Here is a 21,724-nt window from a genome sequence, read left to right on the forward strand (position 1 = left end):
GGAAAAAAAGATAATGACAAGACAATCAGACTGTAGAAAGATAACTAGAGCCATGATCTCAAATAATTTGAGTTACGCTACTGTAATATAAAAAGTAAAGCATTATACAAAAATAAATCTGTCTTGGGTGTGTTGTAACATTATCATGTTGTCAAAACTTTTTGGAGGATCTCCAGTTCTCATAACCTGGTCTGAAACTAGGGGAAAGAGTCCGATTTCCGCAGTTTCAGAATCTATTTCTTAATGTTAACAGAATGATATATTGCATTATTTGGACTAATGTATCAGTCAATATTGAAATGCGGAACTGTGGTCTATATTTCTGTACAACAGTGAAATTCCCAAGTGAAGCAGTTTCTGGATCGGGGATTAAAGTTACTTTAAAAACAGAGCAAGAATGCTTTCAGCACGCTTGGGCGTATTACATAAAGGTTTAGAGGTGAGAAATAAGGAAACACTACGTCGGTGTAGTCCATGTTCTGCAACAGAGAGAGATATTTTTCTCGCATACAATGTGCTGAAACAGTTCTGTTGCTGTAAAAAAAACATAGTAGGCTGTAAACATATTATGTAAGATGATGGTATTAATACATTCTAAGAAATGAGGCAAACTTGGCCATAGCAACATGCTACAGTAATACATTGCATATCATTTATTAGGGACAGTGCACATTAATGAACATTTCTGTAAATGTGCCAGAGTTAGCCAAGAGGCTATTTTTCATCTGTAGTCCTTGGACAGATTTTAAAAGTCAACATAAAACACATTTCATTTTAAACAAGTAAATACAATACATTTAAAACATGCAACAGACATTACTGGGATACTTAAATAAAAAAAATTAAAATACAGCACATTAAAACAAAACAAATAAAACAAAACAAAAGAACATGTTAAAACACAGGCAGTGGGTTGTAAGGAGCAGAAGATTGGGTCAGTGCCGGCAGAGCTGATTCCCCACTAACCATATTTTGAGCTTTGATTTAAATAAAGTGAATGTGGTCTGGTCTCTGATTGGAGGTGGGATTGAGTTCCATTGCTGAGCAGATTTAACAGAAAATGAAGACTGACTGAAAGAACTTTTATATATAATGCAAAAATCATTTAAATACATATTTACATCGATAACTAATGGTGAAAACAACTATTATTTTCAAAACTTCAGTGCTTTATGTGTGTCGGTAGTTTTCCTTTCGGACCGACAGGTGTCACTAACGCGATGAGAAACTTTAGTCTGACAGAAGAAGAAGTCCTGTGTCCTTCACAACAGCAAACATGGCGACTGCTACCAAAATCATCCAGAGGCTCCGAAATCTTCTGTCGGGGGTAAGAATCACATCCAAACGTTTTATCTGAACTGCGATTTACTGTAACATGAATATTGATTTATTACCTGGATATGTATTGCTTTAAATGGGCGAACAATACTAATTTAAGAGCGCGAGGGTGCTAATGCTAGGTAGCTTTAAGAGCAAACCGGTCGAGCTGAGTTGGATGATATGTCTTATATCATGCGTATTTAACATGGGTTTTTAAGCATAAATCAGTAATGCTGTTTATTTTCTAGCATGACCTGCAAGGCAAGCTCCAGCTGCGATATGGGGAGATTGGAAAGAGGTAAGACTTTGTACACTTGTGTTTAATGTAAACACCAATGGAGCCATTACACCCTGCAATCAACTTCAGAATGATACAATAAAGCAATTATGTTTTCAATTGCCAATTTAACTTAGCTTCCCAAAAGTGCTTACATACTCACCTAACGCTAAACACTGACTTATTATCTCTGTAAACAAATACAACCCAAATAGTGATGTGTAAATGACGTGTTGATAGATATATATATATATATATATATATATATATATACATACAGTCTATGGTTGACACAGGCAGTAAAAACAAGGAGGACAGCACCTGCAGACGCGTCCTGGATCAGACTGATTTAATGTATTCATTTCCTTGAGTCTTGTAGGCATCTGAAACTGATTTGAATAAATTGTCTTGCTACCTATAAGTAGATTAGTTATTTCATGCATGTGGCTCTCGGGCAGCACTGCCACACTTACTACCAGACCATTTTCTTTCCTAGTCAATGTAGTTACATGCTTTAACCCAGGGGTGGGGAACCTTTTTCCTCACAAGGGCCATTTAAATTTTTTCAACATCCTCCGAGGGCCGTACAAATGATTGACCTCTGCTTAAAAATACTAAAATCACAGCCCATTCATTTGGCCTTTCTTTCATGCTGTGCAAAGAAAAAGCAACCTCTTAATCCAGATACTCGCATATGCATGCACGTGCACGGTTGTGGCATGACCACCAAAACAGAAGGATATGGACACAAGATGTGTGCAAATGAATTTAGTTTCCTATCCATGTGATATAGGAAACTAAATTTAAGTGGGGGGGGGCTAACCTTCTCTAGGGGGTTAAAAGCATCAAGTTAAAAGCATCAATCTGGTGCAATTAAAGAGCAACATTAGGAGCTCTATGGATACATCTCTCAACATCCATATGAAACAGAACTGTAAGCAGATTTAATTTTTCTTTATGGATATTTTACAAATCACTCCCCTTTTTAAACTGTATTCTTGTTTATTAATAATAACTTTTTTTTACTGTCATATAGTATTTTACGCCTGTTTACTTTATTCTCATATATACATTTTTTCTCCCCTTTTGTATATGTACAGCTCTCAACATGCCCAGACTTGTAGTGATTTTCACCTCTTTTAATACTTTTCGCCTCATTCTGAAAGACAGAAGCAAATGTGCTAACGTCGTGGCGGCCTCCTTGGTGTGTGGTGCGAGACGGGAGGAAAAAAAAGTGTTACTTCACAGTTTTACGACACATTTTTATTTTTTGGACTTACAAAATTATCTTTTAAATTGGCAAACATCATATGTGTAATTCGTGGCACAATTCAAACGGAATCGAAAGAGAATCTTTCTCTCCCCATTGACTTCAATACATAATTTTTCCGAAATAAGGTCCCATGGAGCTCCTCCTGGAAAGGGAGGGACTTCGCCTCTCTATGGGTACTGCAATTTTTGAAGTGGCGGAGCGGCGTTCTGGTGCTCTCTGTCAGCACTACACCCCTTTCAGATGAGACATATACCACGTATGACACGTTAGGCTTGTGTTGTGTTCAAGGACCCTGACCTTGGCCAGGAAAAACGCACTCGCTTGTTTAATTCTTTTGAGGTCTAGATTTCTTTAATTTTTTTCTTTTTAGCGTGTGTTTATAAATTAACTCGAGGGCCATACCAAATGGTCTCGCGGTCCGTATACGTCCTGGAGGCCGGAGGTTCCCCACCCCTGCTTTAACCATTGTTTTGTTTTTGAACCCAAGAAACTCTCAAAACCATGTTACTCAAACTGACAATGCAATATCCTTCCCCGTGCGCTGTACAATAGCTGCCCACTGCTCCTGGTACTAGGATGGGTTAAAAAGCAGAGAACACATTTCACTGTGTGTGCTGTGTGCTTTGCATGTGTGACCATTAAAGAGGGCTTCATCCCTCCAATTATATTCTATTCTTCATAATGACACCACTACCTAGAATGACATTCCCCCACAAATAGACAGTCAGCGTTAAGTCGATATTTTTCACAGCAGAGACACGGCTTCATTCTGTGAACAATGCTTTCTCTATAGGACTCAGCCACCACCCAAACTGCCAGTGGGCCCGAGCCACAAGTTTGCCAGCAACTACTACTGCAATAGAGATGGACGCAGAGAGTCGGTTCCCGCCACTGTCATCATGTCTTCTCAGATGGCTCTCACCGCCGGCAGGTAAATGACTCGGTCAATGCGCTGTCATGTGCGGTAATGTAGTTATGTTCATAGTTGCAGATGGCATAACTGCAACTGCCAAAGATGCCCCGATGCTTAGATGAATTGATCTGACGTGAAGTAATGTGAGCAGCAAACTTTTACTGTTGAATATAACAACAACCAGAGATGCCTATTTACATCCTGATATGTGAAAGACTATTTTTGTCTAAATCATGTCATATTTGTTTTTCTCTTCTCATCTCTTTGTAGTCAAGTTGCTGAGGTCTCAAAGCCTTGTGTGACCCCTGGGGCTGTCTACAGGGAGCCAACGCTCTCCACAGACGAGCCGTACCTCTGAGCAGCAGGATTACCTCCCTCAACACCAATGACCTAAATCCTCCCTCCACATCTGCTTTATTGGCCTGCCTACTGCCTGTGCCCTGTACAATAAGAAATGTGAATAAAATGTCTTCTATTTACGTTTTTTGTAGTTATTGTGGTCATATCTTAACTGAATTAATTGAAACTGAGTTTAAATCATCATTGAGTAAATAGACATTGCAGCACTTTTTGGAGATACTGGCTAAGCGGTATAGCAGGGGGGGGCTCAGTAGATGTGTGTTGATGCAGAAGCTGGAGGGGCTGAGGCACACAGAGAACTTTTCCCCAAACAGGACAGTGCAGCCTCATATAGTCCACAAAACAGTTATAATTTTGTTCACAAGAAAATTGCCCTTAATTTGCTGACATAAGTTTAGATACTTCAGTAGCTCCCAGTAGACTTTTCACTCTGTCTCATACATGATTATTATCATGTTATTGTATTTGACATATTACGTATCTTTGTAATTAAATTAGTTTTGAGAAAATAATTCCCTCAAAAGGATAAATGAAACATTAATGAGTATAAAGCTGCTTAAGTATCCATTAAAGGAAATACTTCATGTCATTACTATTGTCAGATGGACCATGGATTAGGTCATGAGATGAAGACTTGATATTATGAAAATATTTTTTGTGAGTCAGCACAATTTTGGATCACAGTCATACTTCAAGTTTTACCCCCCACTAATTTGGATGGATTGGATATCGATTTGTTATGCAATATAATGTCTTATATGTAGGCCAGGCTATGACAAGAAAAGTCTAGTTTGAGGGGGACTGTTTAATGTTTTAATGTCAGGCTGACTTGTTGAGGGGCATGTTTGGGTTTTTCTGCATATTAAAACAAAAACACTTTAGGGTTTTGTTTGAGTCAAACATTGATACAAAGATAATGTGATATCATGTTAAACATACAATTAAACATTTGTTAAAATATATATAATAAAAATATAATTATCAAACAAAATTCAATTTGAATTATTAAGTTATATTGATTACTGACAAGGATTCCGTTTTTTTTTTTACAAACTTCAAATTGCATTCATTTTCAATTAATAACAAAAACAAATATGTAGTTGATTTACGAGCACAATTAAAATAAGTGATAGCCTTTTACCTTTAACATGATTAAATATGTTTGTTTAGTATATTTATCAAAGTCTTTAAAAGAGCCACCATCAGCCTTTCAGAAGCACAGCATGTTACTTTTTCATCACAAACCGGCACAAACCACTGAATCAACTATTGCGTCATAACTCCGCGCCGCGTGCGACGCAACTGTGGAGGACACCGAACATGAGACACCTTGGAGGCTTATTTCTTCTGCTAGCACCACTATCTTGGTGTTATATTTTGGGTAAGATGCAGATATTACTTTTGCATTATTGTGACATTAAAGAGCTGCTTACATTAAGCGCTTTTTAAATAAATGACGTGAAGTAGCGACGGTTTACAGTCGAGCAGACCTGTCACTTTGAATGAAGTCTGCGAACTACAGTCCACTTTTTCTGATATATGTAAGGTTTTTCTAGTTTAAGTGTTACTATACAAACACGTCATGTTATCCCAAGTTATATGTTTCAGAAAATGTCGTATTTGGACTAAAATATATGTGCAAAATGTATCAATAAAGCTAGAAACATATTTTAAAAACAATGCGGAACTCTATCTGACCCAGGCTTTGCAGAGAAAATTTAGGTTCAGATTTAAACACCTTTTTTAAAAGGTTCTACAAAAAGTAATACTTTCATTATTTAATTTAAATATTAAATAAAAATTACAGCATTCATTTGAATTGACTGTGTAACAAGACTCTGTCACCTTAACTATTTCCTTATCTTCGTCAATTACATCAGTTTAAGTAGATTTTAGATGGAAACACTTTTATATTATAGGAATGCACTTTTTGTTTTAACGATTCAATCAAATAACTATTCATATCTTACACTCCACTGTAATTTGTATTCATGTATTTACTACCTGTGTTATTATATATGAGGTGTTTTATCTTTATTTTATTCTCTTTGCTTTTTAATGACTGTTTTTAAATATTGTAAGTATCATTTTATTATTTGTTTTCACTGCACTATATCTTAATGCTGTACTCAAAGTACTTTGAATTGCCTTGTGTTAAAAGGTGCTAATAAACCTTGCCTTTTTATGAAAGAAAATGTATATTATGAAACAGTAAGACTAAAACATTGTGTTTTGAACGTATCTCAGGTGCTGAGGCTCAGTCTCTGCACGCCTGCCACCAGCAGCGTGGGTTCAGGTGCAGTGATGGCTTGTGCATCCAGAGACTGAGAGTGTGTGACGGGCACAAAGACTGTGAGGACGGATCTGATGAACAACGCTGTGGTGAATATACAACATGATACCATTTTAACACACACACATACCGGTACACACAACACTGTCAAACAAAAATGAGTGAGAAGAAACCAGAGTTGGTGCTAGCCTGAAGTTTATTCAAATGTTGTCACAGCTTTGTGTTGCATAAAAACTGAATGCTGAAAACATCTCAATATCTAAGTGACTCATTAACAAAAGGGATTTTTCTAAGTAGCTCCCCTTTCTAGCCAAGAGAGTCTCTGATTGAGAGATGGATGCTTGTTTTGACAATGATGCAGTCTGACAGCCTGGTTGGAAGTTGTGTAAAAACAGAAATAGTACATGAACACTGCACCATCACAATAATTGCACATTACTGAGAATTTATACACTAAACTAAAGCGCACATAATGTTGGGGCCACATGAGGTATCACCAGCACCCATGGTGTCAAAGTCTACAGTTTCAGACAAATGGCATGTCTAATGATTGTGTTGGCAGGCAAAGCATGCACCCTTTTACCTACACTTGTTGTTTTTTACAGTGTAATGCAGTTTAAGTTGATTAAACGTCATCAGCTCATTTTCTTGCATTGTGGGGAAAAAACCACTGCAGATTATTTTATGTAATGCTGTTTAAGTAATTTGCAAGTAACTTGGAATTGAATGTATTGAATTCCGGAGGGATCTGGTGTTCAGCCTGAACCACAAGCTGCGCAACGTTTGCAAAGAAAAACCCTGCTGGAGAAAATGTTCTGAAAGGATTAAAGGTGAAGGTAGCCAATAAACACAAACATTGTTGATGTTAGGAATTCCCAGCAGGTATGAATATGGGTAGTGTTGCAGTTAGGGTCGTGAGACCTAGAGTTGAAAGAAGCTGGTTTGAAAACCAGCCAGGAAAATGTAGGAGTTGCAAATTACTGTGGATTTATTATGAGATAGTAGAGAGTAAAACATGTCAAGAGGAAATGATCTGTTGTCAGGCTAGGCAACTCATTACATTTCAGTCAGGTAAGGTAGGTTTGACAATGTTGCAAAACAGTTAGCTGTTTAATGACAATATTGGATTTTCCCCATTTATTTATTTTTGCTCCAGTCTGGTTTATTTCATCGGGTGTTGATTTTCTGGATTAGTCATACATTTGTGTTTTGTGGTTTTAACACTTTTCAAGTAGATTTTCTTGAATCTTTCCTTTAAGTTGCCTTAATTGAGGATCTGGGTAGATGTAATCTAAAACAGCATTTCTTATAAACTTAATGACCCATGAGGCAGCTGGTTCTGATGAAAACTTGTATTGTGTTCACAAATATATAAATCATTAGCCTGTCCACATATGTACTCCCCCACCAAACAATTTCCCACTTATTTTTGTTGGTCTATTGAGTCGCTCTGAAACGGCATTCAGAGATTTCTTACAAACTGAAACACAAAATAAAATGCTCAGAAGTCAATAATGTTTTTCCTATAAATGTTAGTGGCGTACCAAAAGCTGATAATGCTCAGATTACATTTGAACAGAAGCCTTTTCATCTTTCCATGACTGTACAAAAGTATTTATTGATGTAACTTGTCTCACTTTTCACAGATTTCGTGTCCTGTAAGAAGGATGAGTTTGCCTGCCGCAGCAGGCTTTGTATATCTTCACATTTACGCTGCAATGGCGTAGAGGACTGTGGCGACGGCAGTGATGAGGCGTCCTGCTTGAACTGCAGCATCCCTGGGACTTTCTCCTGCGGACCGTCTGACACCTGCCTGCCCAGAAACAAGCTGTGTGACGGGAGAACTGACTGCAAAGACGGGCGGGACGAGTCTCCACACATGTGTTTTTTGCCTCGACCACGCCCGCAGACTTCTCCCGTGTGTGCGCCGTTTGAGTTTCAGTGTGGGGACGGGCACTGCATCCGTCAGACTTGGAGGTGTGACCACTCCCCAGACTGCTCTGATGGCAGCGATGAGGACAACTGTGGTGAGTGATACGTTTACAGCTCACTTAAAAACATGGTTCACTGAGAACTACACCTGCCCACACTAGTCTGTGTTGGATATGGCACGTGTGTTATATGTTGTGATCATGGATGTTGCCCCTCGTCTCTGTTATGTGATTGTGATGTGCTATATGTGACATGTATGTAGTAACATGTGTTTCATCAACACATTCTCACTCCCAACTCGTACTATAGTGACGTTATGTCAGGATCCCTTGGCGTCACTATCAAACGCAGTGGTGGGCCCTTTAGCGTCGATTTTCAACTATCAGAGAGTCCCAATGACTTGCATAGAGCTCCCTGAACGTTGGTAATAGACGAGTTGGGATCGCGGAGAAATGCTCTCTGCAGACCCATTCTCGCAGCGTTTATCAACCTTTTTCTTACTCAATATCAAGCCACACTTATTGTTTTTACTTCTTTATTATAATTGTATAATGTCGGACTTTTGTTGCCGTCAGTTAGGGTGAGAGTAGGCGCTCAGAATACTGAAATCTGTATTGTTTCATAGTTTTTTCCTTCTAATTTTGTGTTCTTTTCTAAACCACACACTGTTATGTACTCAACAAGACAATTATCCTTGTGTTTATTTATTTGTTTGATTTTATAATGTCAGACTTTTGGAGTCCATCATGACCGAGGGTCGGAGCAGCTCATTCGAACACAGGAAGCTGTATTTTCAAAATAAGAGTTCATTTTAATATTATGTCTGATAATATATGTTGTATTAACTAGAACACTGACCACTGTTGGTTTGGTGTTACAAATATCAAAACAATATATGAGTGGATAACAAAATACATCCATCATAAACTAAATTGGAAACAGCAGTATATTTTATGGTGTTAACACTGTAAACTTCACTGGTTAAAGCACGTTATTGAATTCTTTTGTTGAATTTGATGAAAACATAAAAAATATTAAGAGTACATACAAAATAGGGGGAAAGTAGAAGGTCAATAATAGAAATATAGAATAGAAAATGTCAAGAAGATACTGTAAATGATATCTAGAATAAAACAGTTTAGTGCAGGACGTCCAAAGATATTAATAGGAGGATGTGCAAAACAGACCAACTAACAAGGCTTTATTTAAACATTAAAGAATACTTTAGGTTAAGGTCTTCTTTTGAATAAGAAAAAAGTATTGGGGGTATCAACAGATAAAAATTAAGCCTGATAAAGTACTTAACATTGAATATATTACATAATTTGTTTTGGGACTTGACAATCAACTTTCCTGCAATGTTAACTATGTTGAAGCACTTATTTGAACTGATATTATACATATTTATTATACTCTTATAAGATGTATGTAGATAGAATAAGAAATGTGCAGAATATGACAGTTTAATGCTGGAGGTATACACACATATTGTTAGATGTCTTGTACTGCACTGTTGAGGAACCTGCGACCCAAGTTTTTCATCTCCGGCCTTGTCAGGTATTGAACATTCAATATAATTATTAAATATAAAAGACAGAATTTGTGTGATTATACTAAATTATTTACAAATAAACACCACTGCATATTTACAACTGTTACACATGCTGCTGTAAAGAAAAGATGTCCAACTTGGGATCAATAAAGTATATCTTATCTTAAGATGATCGATGGCCTCTGAACCTTGACAAGTGCATGTTTCAGGCTTATCAATGAACAACAGGAGGGGTCACAGACATAAGACCAGCTGTTAAATAAAGCTCTTCCGACCTTAGCTGTCATGTGGGTATATATTAATGCTGCCCATTATGGACACAGCAATTTTCACCCATTTATTAATTTTTATGTTTTCAATTTAAATGTTTGATAGTGACGCCAAGGGATAATGACATAATGTCACTACGAGTTGGGAGTGAGAATGTGTTGGTTTCACTCTATCTACTTGTCTTTCATCCTTTCTTTATAACTAATGCTGTTGATGTATTGGGATTTTAAGGGTGTCTATTATCATCTGGCCAGGGACCACAAATGGAAATTAGCAATGTTGGCTAAAGCTGCCCCATTCACAGTTTTTTGTGACAGTTAATGAATGGGGACTGTCCACAACACTATAAACAAATAAACTAAACTAAATACTCCTGTAAAATACACTGTGGCTTCACGTAGGCTATATATAGGCCATACATTAATGGTTTCCAATGGCAGGCTTATGCCAGCAAAATAATGGCTAACGATTTGGGAAAGAAATGTTAAACAAACACAATCTGTATTTGATGGCTCGCTTGTGATGCCTTGCTGTCCAGCCAGCAGAGGGCAGTGTTGCGCTGCTTCATACTGCCCAGTGGCTTCCAGCATTTTGGTCATATAAAATTTTTTTGGGAGGAGACTAAGGTTATTCCAAAAGAAAGGTTGAACTGAAAGAAGGGACAGTTTTTCTAATATTATAGTATGAAATAACTAAGTCAAAGATGTGATGAGTGTAATTCTAAAATAATTATTTCACTCATTATTCAACCAAATCAATAGGAAAAAAAGCTGAATATTCTCCATTTGCAGCTTTTCCAAGGTGTAGATTTGCTGATGATTTGTCCATGGTTTGAAATTAAATTAATTATTCTTAGCATGTGGAACGTTGGTCAGGAAAAAGATTAAACTTGAAGAAGGCACCATGGTCTTTTAAGAAAAAATATTTTGGGATATTTAATATTCTTTTCAATGAATTCATGAATCAAAATGTCAGTGGGTTACCTCATAATCAAAACCATCATTAGCCTTTAAGTGTATGAATCCATCTCTGGTTTTCTCTGTTGTTAGCAATTGTAAAACATATTTGAACAATCCTTACTCTTGTGCTTATCCTAATTTATTTCTCCTCCCTGACCACAAATCAAACGGCGTTAAAAAGCAAACCACGCTCATTGTCAACTGTTAATGTTTTTAATTTGTTTGTTTGGAAGCTGTGTTTTGTATCTGAAAGATTTTTCTCCATTTCATAAATAAGAGTACGGTCTGTTTTTAGGATTCTTCTATTTCATAAGAATTATTTTTCATCTGAACTCCGCTGTACTGTATATTATGTCTTTGATTGCTTTCAGATTTTTTCCCCAAACAAATCGGTTCTAAATAAGTGCAATGTCTCAAAACCTCGATGTATTGGCTCCAAATTGGATAACACAGATTCATGTCCCCTTCCGCAGTAATTGTATTCACTGATCCCCTGGCTTTTCCTCTATAGTAGCATCTTGTCAATTTTGTATTAGCTACAATAGTTTGTTGAAGACCCAAATTGTAAGATGCTTCTTTGTTTTTTTTGTCTGGCAGACTTACAAATGCTTTATTGCATTATAATGAGCCACATATTTGACAAAGACAAACGCACTATGTCAATCTTTTTTTATGGTTTTCTACTCATGAATACCATACAGGAACAATTTTGGTTTCTGGTTTAGTATTTTATAATAATAATAATACATGGGACTTTTATAGCGCTTTTCATGAAACTCAAAGACGCTTTGACAGAGAATTAAGAAAAGACAACAAAAAAAGGACTAAGAAATACAAAAAGAGATAAACAAAACAGAAAATAGGGGGGGAGGGGGGTGGTCAGTGGTTGAATGCAGTTTTGAACAGGTGGGTTTTGAGTGATGTTTTGAATGCTGTGAGGGAGGAAGAATCTCTGATGGATTGGGGTAGTGAGTTCCAGAGGGTGGGTGCAGCAACGGAGAAGGCTCTGTCGCCCCAAGACTTGAGGTTGGTCCGGGTGGGGAGGGACAGGAGGTTGGCAGTGGCAGAGCGGAGGGAGCGAGTGGGAGTGTGTCTGTGGAGGACGTCAGTCAGGTAGGATGGGGTCAGGTTATGGAGGTATTTGTATGTCATCAGGAGGATCTTGTACTGAATTCTCTGGGGGATGGAGAGCCAGTGGAGCTTGATGAGGACGGGTGTAATGTGTTCACGGATTCGGGTGTGGGTGAGTAGACGGGCGGCGGAGTTCTAGATATATTGAAGTTTGTTGAGGGTTTTTGCAGGTGAACCATAGAGGAGGCTGTTGCAATAGTCCAGACGGGAGGTGATGAAGGCGTGGATGAGGGTTTCGGCAGCAGTGGGAGAAAGGGATGGACGTAGACGGGCGATGTTTTTGAGGTGGAAGAAGGCTGTCTTTGTGATCTGTTTGATGTATCTGTTGTAGGAGAGGGTTTGGTCAAATATGATGCCTAGGTTCCGGATGTGAGGGGAGGCTTGAACTGGGAAGCCGTCTATGTTGAGGGTGAAGTTATGGTTAGGTGTGGTGAGCTTTTTTTGTCCAATGATTATTATTTCAGATTTATCGCAGTTGAGTTTCAGGAAGTTAAGTTGGAGCAAGGATTTTATTTCAGTGATGCAGTTTGTCAGGATGGAGTGGGTAGCAGTGGAGATGGACTTGGTGGAGATGAGAAGCTGGATGTCGTCGGCAAAGCAGTGGAATTGAAGTCCATGACGGCGGATTATGTGACCAAGGGGAAGCAGGTAGAGGATGAAGAGGAGGGGGCCGAGAACTGAGACTTGAGGGACACCTTGGGGGAGAGGAGCGGTGGGGGATTTGCAGTTATTGATGTAGATGAACTGGTTTCTGTCAGAGAGGTATGAAGTGAACCAAGAGAGGGCAGTGCCGGTGATGTTGAAGGTGGTTTCAAGACGGGTGAGGAGGATGGAGTTATTGATGGTGTCGAAGGCAGCGCTGAGGTCAAGGAGGATGAGGATGTTGAGGTTACCAGCATCGGAGGAGAGGAGAAGGTCATTTGTAATTTTGCGGTGTGCAGTTTCGGTACTGTATTTTGGACGGTTGCTTTTGTCTCTGATCTTATGACCGTTTCTTATCACATTAAGATATATTCTTTAGTACCATTTTTCCTTCTTTCTGGTATGAAACCACTAATGATGATGTAATGTGTGTTTCTGCAGACCAGAATGAATGTCTGGTCGATAATGGAGGCTGCTCTCACCGGTGTGTGGACCAGCTGATGGGTTTCCTCTGCGACTGTCCCAGCAACATGAAGCTGGTCGGGGACAGCCAGTGTGAGGGTGAGTGGCAGCCCTAAAACCGCCTGCTAGATTTAGATTTTAAAACCTGTTATGAAGATGTGTCCTGAAAAATGAGTAATGGGCACTTGGAACTGGACCATTTACATAATTAATAACACATTACTTTAATGCGTACTCCTTCCAAAGTGTCCGTTGTTTTATCTAGAGGTTGACCCGTGTCTGGAGAGCGATGTGTGTGATCAGCTGTGTGTTCACATGAACGGCAGCCTCACATGTGACTGTCAGGATGGTTACCAGAGGATTCAAACAACGAGCGAGTGCAAAGCCAAAGGTGAGAAACAAACTCTTAATGCACCTGGTTACCAGCCTCCAAAATATCAAGGTTATTACTTCTGCAACTGAGAACTTGGGAGGATAAGAGGAGGCCCTGATTAATTATTTATTAGGTCTTACTTGGCTTTCTATGATGACAAATAAGATAACATGCTATGATAAATCCCATCAACATTGAGGCAGCATTTTATTTCATAACTCTGTCTTTAGAGCTACTTTAATGTACAAGGGGTCCAGAGGTCGCCTTAACCGAATATTTGCTGTCTATGACGGATTTTTTTTAACAATGACGGAAACATCAGAACAGCGCCAAAGCTTCGAGGTGCAGTGGGCATGCATAACACCGGTGCTAACAGTTCACGAGCATTCTGTTTTCCTTCCAGGAGAAGAGGCTCAGCTGGTTTTCCCATCTTCTCAAGGAATACGAACGATCAGCGTCACTGGCACGGAGCACAGGAGGCCAGCTCTATATTTACCAGGATCGGGGCCGGTGGCGACTCTGGTCTCTAACCGAACTCTGTACTGGGCCCGGCCAGGACGAGGCTCTGTGTACAGGTAGCAAAGTGCTGCTGGAGCCACCACTCAAACACACCATCCTAACAGATAATATCAAGCATGTACTTACTAACATTTAATTCACACTGGATTATACAAAAATAGTACATGAAAATGGTTATTTCATATTGGTTTATTCAACAAACAACCAGAAAATATGCCATATAGGCTATACTTTTCTAATGTATTTATTTATATACAGAAAAAATATAAAAAGTGCCATTTCAATATTTGACAGTTATCATGATATATATCGTTATCATGATATAAAATGTCCTTAATCAGGATAGTTGATTTTTGCCAAGCCCTTCGTTGAAGCCTGCAGCCACCTTCGTCATATTCAGATTTTGAATTTGATATATCAGAACGTGGAATAAACACCCTGATTATTGCATTTATTTATATGTTTCCTTCCCCCTTGGATTTTTGTCAGGGTCTCTTTGGATGGAAATAAAAAGGATTCGGCGTTGGTGTTGAAAGTTGAAGGATCGGTGTCAGGCCTGGCTGTGGACTGGATCCATCAGCTCCTCTACTGGACCAGTATGGAGAGCGGTTCTGTGAACGTTGGTCTGCTGGACGGTTCGGCTCAGCGTCCGCTCATCACCGGACTGGACAGACCTTCAGCAGTGGCTGTGGATCCTCTCCAAGGGTAGGAGGCGGTTACTTTTCATTAGCATCGTCCAGAAGGTTCCCCGGACTCACGTCAGAAGGACCAATACAATTGTTATCTTGCATTGCATTGTTATTTATAAAGACAGCTAACACAGCACCACTTACAGCAAGAGCATCTATTTTGACTGTACCTTGGCAATTAAGTTATCGCTTAAGCACTTGTTGATTTAATGTTGGCCTTGTATCTGATTCACCAGCACTTACTATCTAAAACAGGATGAAGTAAGAATCTTGTATTATTTTATCACTGCTTCTGTTTTCTCAGGCTGCTCTTGTGGGCTCAGTGTGGTAACTCCCCACAAATTGAGAGATCGAGCTTGCAGGGTCGAGACAGGAAGCCTCTGGTCACTTCCTCAATACGCTTCCCTGTCGCTCTCTCTCTGGGTATGTTCTGACATTTCACGGAAGTAATGGTTGAGTAAGAGTTGCATCTTTGGTGAGCTTTCAGAAGGTACGGAGCCCTGGAGGGTTCATAGAGAGAACAATTTATAAAACGTGGCCACGCTTTATTAATTTGTGTGCACGAGATACTTTCTCGTGCACACAAATTACTTTTTCGTTCGCACGAGATACTTTCTTATGGTAAAACACAACAAACTGCCCGATTATTACGCCATATTATTAGTTTTATGAAGTGTGTGTGTGTGTATTTGTTTGTTTATTTATTATTTGTTTGATAGTGTCGTTCATTCCGGTGCACTCCGGCAGGACTATAACACTACATCGAGATTAAGATTAAACAAATGTCTTTCATTGGGAATACAGAACCAGATGTGTGTAAATTACTGTTCGTGGTAATTTGAAAACAAATGCCGGTGGTGTCGGACACACACAAACACACCGAACACACACACACAGAGCGGAGCTGAGCACACACGCACGCACGCACGCACGCACGCACGCACGCACGCACACACACACACACATCATGCGCCCCGGTGACCGGACATCTCCTTCATAAAACGAGGGGGAATACTCTGGTAGTTCGATGTGTGTATAGGTGTGTGTGGTTTAACGTAGCAGCCTCGATCTCTATTCAGTGGTTCTAATGAAGGGAAACGCAGTGAAGTAAACAGTAAAAGGCACAGCTCTTTGCAGCTGGTGCTGCTCTTCTCAGATTCTGCTGAGTTACACGTTACTGCCTCCAGTGCCCTGTACGACGAAGCCAGTTCAACAGACCCTGGATATGTTCAATTTACCCGGCTTAATAACCCTAACAAACGCGATGTCGATAAGCGGTCCTACGAAGCTGGTTATCAACTCAGTAAATCAACCAGGGTTTCTCTGTCCGGCCTTTGAGCGCGTTCACGTGAAAGGGACGGGGTTAGCAACATTTGACCAATCACAAACATGACAGCGCAGCGTCATACTTCATGAATGAATAGTGTAAATGGCAAATCCTGCTTCGTAGTACAGGCCACTGGTGCCGCAGAGATTTCATAAAGTGAAGGAGGTTTTCCTTCTATAAAACAGCTGTGGGCAGCAGATACTGTGAGTCACGGAAAGGAATTCATAGATCAAAGCAGACTGGTTTACAGACTCTTCTGTTTTGCGAATCCGCTGCTTAAACAAATAGCTCTAAACCCCTTGCCAAAATGTCCCTAAATGTATGCACTGCCATTTCTCCACGTAAACATAACAGTCTGCAAAGAAACGGTTTGTCTCCTCTGTGCTCCACTTCCTACTTGGCGCACCGGTAACTTACAAAATACTTTCTCGTTCGCACGAAATAGTATTTTGTGCAAACGAGAAAGTATATCGTGCACACCAGATACTTTTTTTCTCTCTCCATGAACCTTTAGGGGCTCCGTAAGAAGGTGTTGAAATCTGATATTTATAGTAATGTTGAGAAATACTTAAAAAAGAGGGAAGGCCCTCAGTCTTCCCTTTTTTGAAACAGGAACAGTATTTATAAGCAAAAGCCAGAGGTTCAAGGTTCTTTATTGTCAAACTAACATAGCTACAGAGTAATTATGTCGTTGAAAATCTTAGGTCACAGGCTTCTCCAACAATGCAACACAATAATACAGATAAGCAGACAATATTAAAAGTGATACAAAAGAAAAATAGTTCTGAAAAAAAGTGGAATAGTGCAATACGAGTCTATATACAAGTTATTGGAATGATATAATAGATAAATAATTACTAAGTAGTAGCAGATGAATGTTGTGAAATTGTTTCAGTTGTTCAGAGGGCTGATGTTCCTCACAGTTCATTGTGGTTCGTGATGCTGCTCATAATGCAGGTTGTGGTTTAATTTGATCACTTTTCCTCCTAGATATGCCTCGTCAGCTGCTGTACTGGGTGGACCAGGGGATGAGAAGCATCTCTAGGATAAATCTAGAGGGCCGCCACCGAAAAACAGTGGTAGAGTCTAACGGTTATCTGGACCGGCCCTTTGGACTTGCTGTGTTTGAGGTAAAAAGCCTTATGATGGTATGGATGGGCCACACAAAGAAAATATTTAAAGATATCTGTGAGAGTTCCTGCTCTCACTGCACTTGCTCTAAACTCCAGTGTATAAATCCAGTCTGCTGGGCATCCCATCATCCTGACGCTGAACTAAGAGGCTTTTCTCTTTTCCTTTATATCCAACATCTAGAAATTCTCGAAGGTGTGATAACAGTTCTGCTAACTCTGTCAATTCTGCTTCAGGGTTTTTTATATTGGAGTGAAGAAGTTACGCACTCCATCTGCCGAGCCAACAAACACAACGGCGGAAACCTCCAAGTTCTGCTGTCAAACGTCACCTCACCTGGGGGCGTGGTCATCGTTCAGCCGGCCCTCCAACCAAACGGTATGGCGGGTCAAATAATCAGACATTTACTGTATGATTCGGACATTAAAGTGATTTTGCTTTAAGTATTGTTTCTGTTGATGGTTCAGGAGTTCACTCAAGTATTGATTGACACTGTAGATTGTTGCTGCTGGAGTCACATTAATGCCGCCTTACATACTCTGTGTACTTTCTCCTGGTTCTTAGGGCCGTCTGTATGCAGGCATGCTGGGACGGTGTGCCAACAGGAGTATGTTGTCGACCTGCTGTCTCAGAGTCCACAGTTCAACTGCACTTGTTCGGAAAAAAAAAAAAACACATCTCAAGAAATTCCCGTCAATTCGCGGACAGTCCCTGCAACATCCGTGTCTGACCCTGCCTTTGCTGGGATCCTCTCTCTTATAAGTAAGACCCTTTTCTATCCCTCAAAATATTTTGTAAAAACAAAACCTCATCACATGTTTGGGAAACCTCCTGTTCTTTTCTTTTAGTATTTGCCCCGAAACACATTATTGTTAAAATAAGCCTTTTATCAAGTCAATGACTGCTTATAAAATGTGGAGGCAATTAAGATGTTGTTTGTTGTTGACACTTTTGGCTTTGCTGATGACTCGCACTAAAACATTGACTTTAAAAGTCAATCGATCAAATACAAATTTGACATCACTGTTTCCTATTGAGATGGTAACTCCCTGCTTGTCAACATGCACTGTTGTGGAGCAATTATAAATGATAAAATAATAAATTCAGGCTTATGATTTCACCGCCACTAAAGGCTATAAAGAAGCAAAGCAACGTCACAAAGTAGTTCCCAAGGTTGCAGCATTTAACAGAGTGCATTTTTTATTGGGAACAGTGTTAGTGTGCAGGCTTTTTAAGTCAATTATACATTTTTTGGTTCCAGTTATTTGGTTTTTGAGTAGTTTTTTTTATCGGGTTAATAATGTAAATAATCCTTGTCTGGAGAAGCACTCCAATATTACTACTATTCTAAATGTATGTGTATCTCTGAAGCCTTATATAGGCCTAACAGCCATGTGTGTGTTGTGTGTGTCCCAGTGTTTCTCAGTGTGCTGCTGGGGGGAATGGCTCTGTGGTGGTGGAGAGAGGAGTTCAGGCCGTCCCGGTCCCTCATGGAGCAGAGCTTCTCCCTCAAAGAGTCCCAGGACCCCCTCATCATCCAGGGGCCACACATGGGTCCAAACACACGTCTAGTCAAGGCAAGACAAACACACACGTATATAAAAATAAAGCAGACACGGGCAACCTTCACTCACCTTCAGAGAGGAGGTAGAGATATATGCTGCACATTAACTGTTTTAAAGAGCTGACGATTGCTGTGTTTCTGGCAAATGTTTACACGTAAGGCACATGTAACGATGAGCGAAAACCTTGTAAGCAAATCATGTCTCTAGAAGGTCTTTGGCTGTGAAACCTTTTTATTTGCTTCTTATCATGATTGTCAGCATTCTTCTTCAGCACAAAATGTTCTGTCAAAGTTGAAACTGTTTTGGTTATAAGTTAAGACATTAGAGATTTCCTTCATTTGTGTCTTTTACTGTGTACTATTTTTGGGATGTCTCATCTGTGCATCATCCAGGTTTTAGCAACATTGTATTCAAAATCTGAGAACAGAGGACTGTCGGTCTTCACATGTTACATTTGTCTGAATTTCCTTAACATAGAACTATACAAAATCCAGCAGGAGTTGGAATCCAGTGTTTATTAGCTGCTCGTTTTGAAATATAATGTTCTTCCTCTGGTAGCTTCCCTGATAAACACAAATTGACCTGCTTTTGTTAGGTTTAAGGTTTATTCTGGTAGCACTTGTTGACTAAAGAACATGGTTTTCTGCCGCCAGGACACTCTGCTAAAGCGGGACGGAGATGCTGAATGAAGACGGTGCGGGACAGAAGGCCAGCTCCATGTGCTGCAGTGACCTCAGAGCTGACGGAGCAACAGGAACACAAACCAGTTCATCACCCCGTCCTGTTCCCGCCTCCGCAGGTTAAACTCTCATGAGAGAAATAACCCAGGGTTCATTTCAAAGTTCAGATGGGGACAGGCTTCATGCTGTGACTCCTGTTTTGAGGAATGTTACTTTCAGAAGTTGGCGTTGATAACGTTAGTCTATTTTCTATTTCTCTGCGCTTAAGAGAGTGGTGGAAATGTGAAGACTTCAGATTAGACATGAACATGAAATAATCAACTGTTTTGATTATTTAAGTCGTTGCTGGTTCCAGCTTCTGCTTTTCAATTTTTTTCAAAGACAGTGATCTAAATATATTCAGGATTTAGATTATTTGCTGATCGGTTAAAATAATAAAATAGCAGACTCTGCATTTTTCAGTATTTGCTCAGACAGTACAAACCATTTATTCACTGACTGTAATAATAATAATTGCAGTGCTACTGTAAATGCATATCTTTTGTTTAATTGCACTTTCTCTTTCATCGTTTATTTAATCTTATTTCAATAACAACTCTATTTTTATAACGTTAAGGACGGTTTGTACTCTCCAATATGAAACAGCTAACTGAAAAGTGTTCCACTGGTTTGTTCCTGGCCTTTAGGAGTTCACTCTCTTTCTTTGTAAGTCAGATAAAAGCATTATGGCATTTTGAATGAACGCTTTGTTCTGTGAACAGTCTAACTGGATAGTTAAATTGCTGTAGTATGCTTATCCACTTTCTTACCAAAAGTTGGATGAGAAGATAGTTACCACTCTCCTGAACAGTAGTGATCATCTCATTTAACTCTATAAGAAAAGTGAATTTAACTATTCAGTTGAAGTTTGCAAAACTTTAGTGGTTTGAGTAAGGGTAACATTTTGACCATAAAATCAAAGGATCAGCAAATTTAGACAGATCTATTATCTTGAGATTGTGAATATTTGAAATAAATATCATGGTGATCCAGCAAAGAGTTGTTGAGAAATCTTGATCCCGCCCATAAGGCTGGGTAAGAATGTTTCCCTTTTTCCGAGCAGTAAAGTTTTGGAACATTTAATTTAGCCTTTGATTCTCTTTTTTCTTTCATCAAATCTGTTATCCTGTACCTTGCCTACAATGACATTGGACCGGGTGTGCCCTGAGCTGCCTTTAACAAGAACAGTTCTAAATGTGGCCTTGATTTTCGATGCAGCGTTGACGCACCAATTATTGGTGTATTTTTTGGATTCTATAATTTAGTTTGAAGATGCCTTTTTAATTTAAAAACAATAGATCAGTGCAGTAGGTTTTGTTTCTCAAAGGGGACAATTGCAATAAACACATCTGGATTTGTGACTTTGTTAATATTTTGGATCAACTCATTATGAGGCAGAGATGTCCTCCTCACACTGTTTAATTGTTAATAAACTAATGGTTTTTTGGCTAGGTCAACAAGAAATGCCCAAAAAATGTATATCTAATCTTTTTTTTGTCTTAGAATGTTGCACAAAATGATGTGCTGGTACAACGGGAACAAATATGTGTTGTTGCTTTGTTTGCTTTGTTTGGTTTGGTGTGATGTATCCTGGGTGTTGAGTGCACAGAGTCTGGCACGAAGCTGTTGGAGTGAATGTTTGGTTTATCAACCTGCCTTGTTTGAATTCAGTCATTTTTCGTTGTTATTTTAGTCTCAGAGAAACGCACAATTCTGTATGATCGATAATATTCATTCAGCATTGAATAAGAGAAAATTCTTCAACTGTGCTCAAACTGCTGAGATGTGTGTTTGATATTTATTTTTAAAGTTGGATTTTATTTATATTTTGGTAGCAGTAGTTAGTGAAGCACTGACTTTGCACTATAGAAAAACTGCTAGATGCTGTAAATGAATAAAATAAAGTATTTTATGTTTTCCCTACATTTTTGCCTACGATTTATTATTACACTTCAAGTCCTCTCTGCCAAATGATGCTATAGTAGTTTATAAATCACAGTTTAAACGTTTTTATCTG

The 21,724-nt window shown here is 39.2% G+C and overlaps 2 protein-coding genes across 3 annotated transcripts; both read left to right on the forward strand.

The window, feature by feature from the left end:
* Positions 1–1,213: 1,213 nt before the first annotated feature.
* ndufa7 (NADH:ubiquinone oxidoreductase subunit A7) lies at positions 1,214–4,262 on the forward strand. Its single transcript, XM_079644375.1, has 4 exons — positions 1,214–1,327; positions 1,569–1,618; positions 3,664–3,801; positions 4,054–4,262. Exons 1-4 carry the CDS (start codon positions 1,277–1,279, stop codon positions 4,139–4,141), a joined length of 327 nt encoding a protein of 108 aa, XP_079500501.1. The 5' UTR covers positions 1,214–1,276; the 3' UTR covers positions 4,142–4,262.
* A 1,116-nt stretch (positions 4,263–5,378) lies between these two features.
* LOC307015540 (low-density lipoprotein receptor-related protein 8-like) lies at positions 5,379–21,630 on the forward strand. Of its 2 annotated transcripts, XM_079644212.1 has the most exons (13): positions 5,379–5,524; positions 6,391–6,525; positions 8,083–8,463; positions 13,364–13,483; positions 13,650–13,775; positions 14,161–14,332; positions 14,766–14,981; positions 15,270–15,388; positions 17,283–17,422; positions 17,660–17,801; positions 17,988–18,185; positions 18,840–19,000; positions 19,642–21,630. In XM_079644212.1, the coding sequence occupies exons 1-13, from the start codon at positions 5,464–5,466 to the stop codon at positions 19,675–19,677; spliced, it is 2,007 nt and encodes a 668-aa protein (XP_079500338.1). In that variant the 5' UTR covers positions 5,379–5,463; the 3' UTR covers positions 19,678–21,630. The 2 variants fall into 2 exon arrangements, with proteins under 2 accessions (XP_079500338.1, XP_079500337.1); XM_079644211.1 differs by having other exon boundaries at positions 17,283–17,801.
* Positions 21,631–21,724: the final 94 nt, after the last annotated feature.

The sequence above is a fragment of the Notothenia rossii genome (genome assembly GCF_949606895.1).
Source record: "Notothenia rossii genome assembly, chromosome: 1".
Classification (NCBI taxonomy): Eukaryota; Metazoa; Chordata; class Actinopteri; order Perciformes; family Nototheniidae; genus Notothenia; species Notothenia rossii.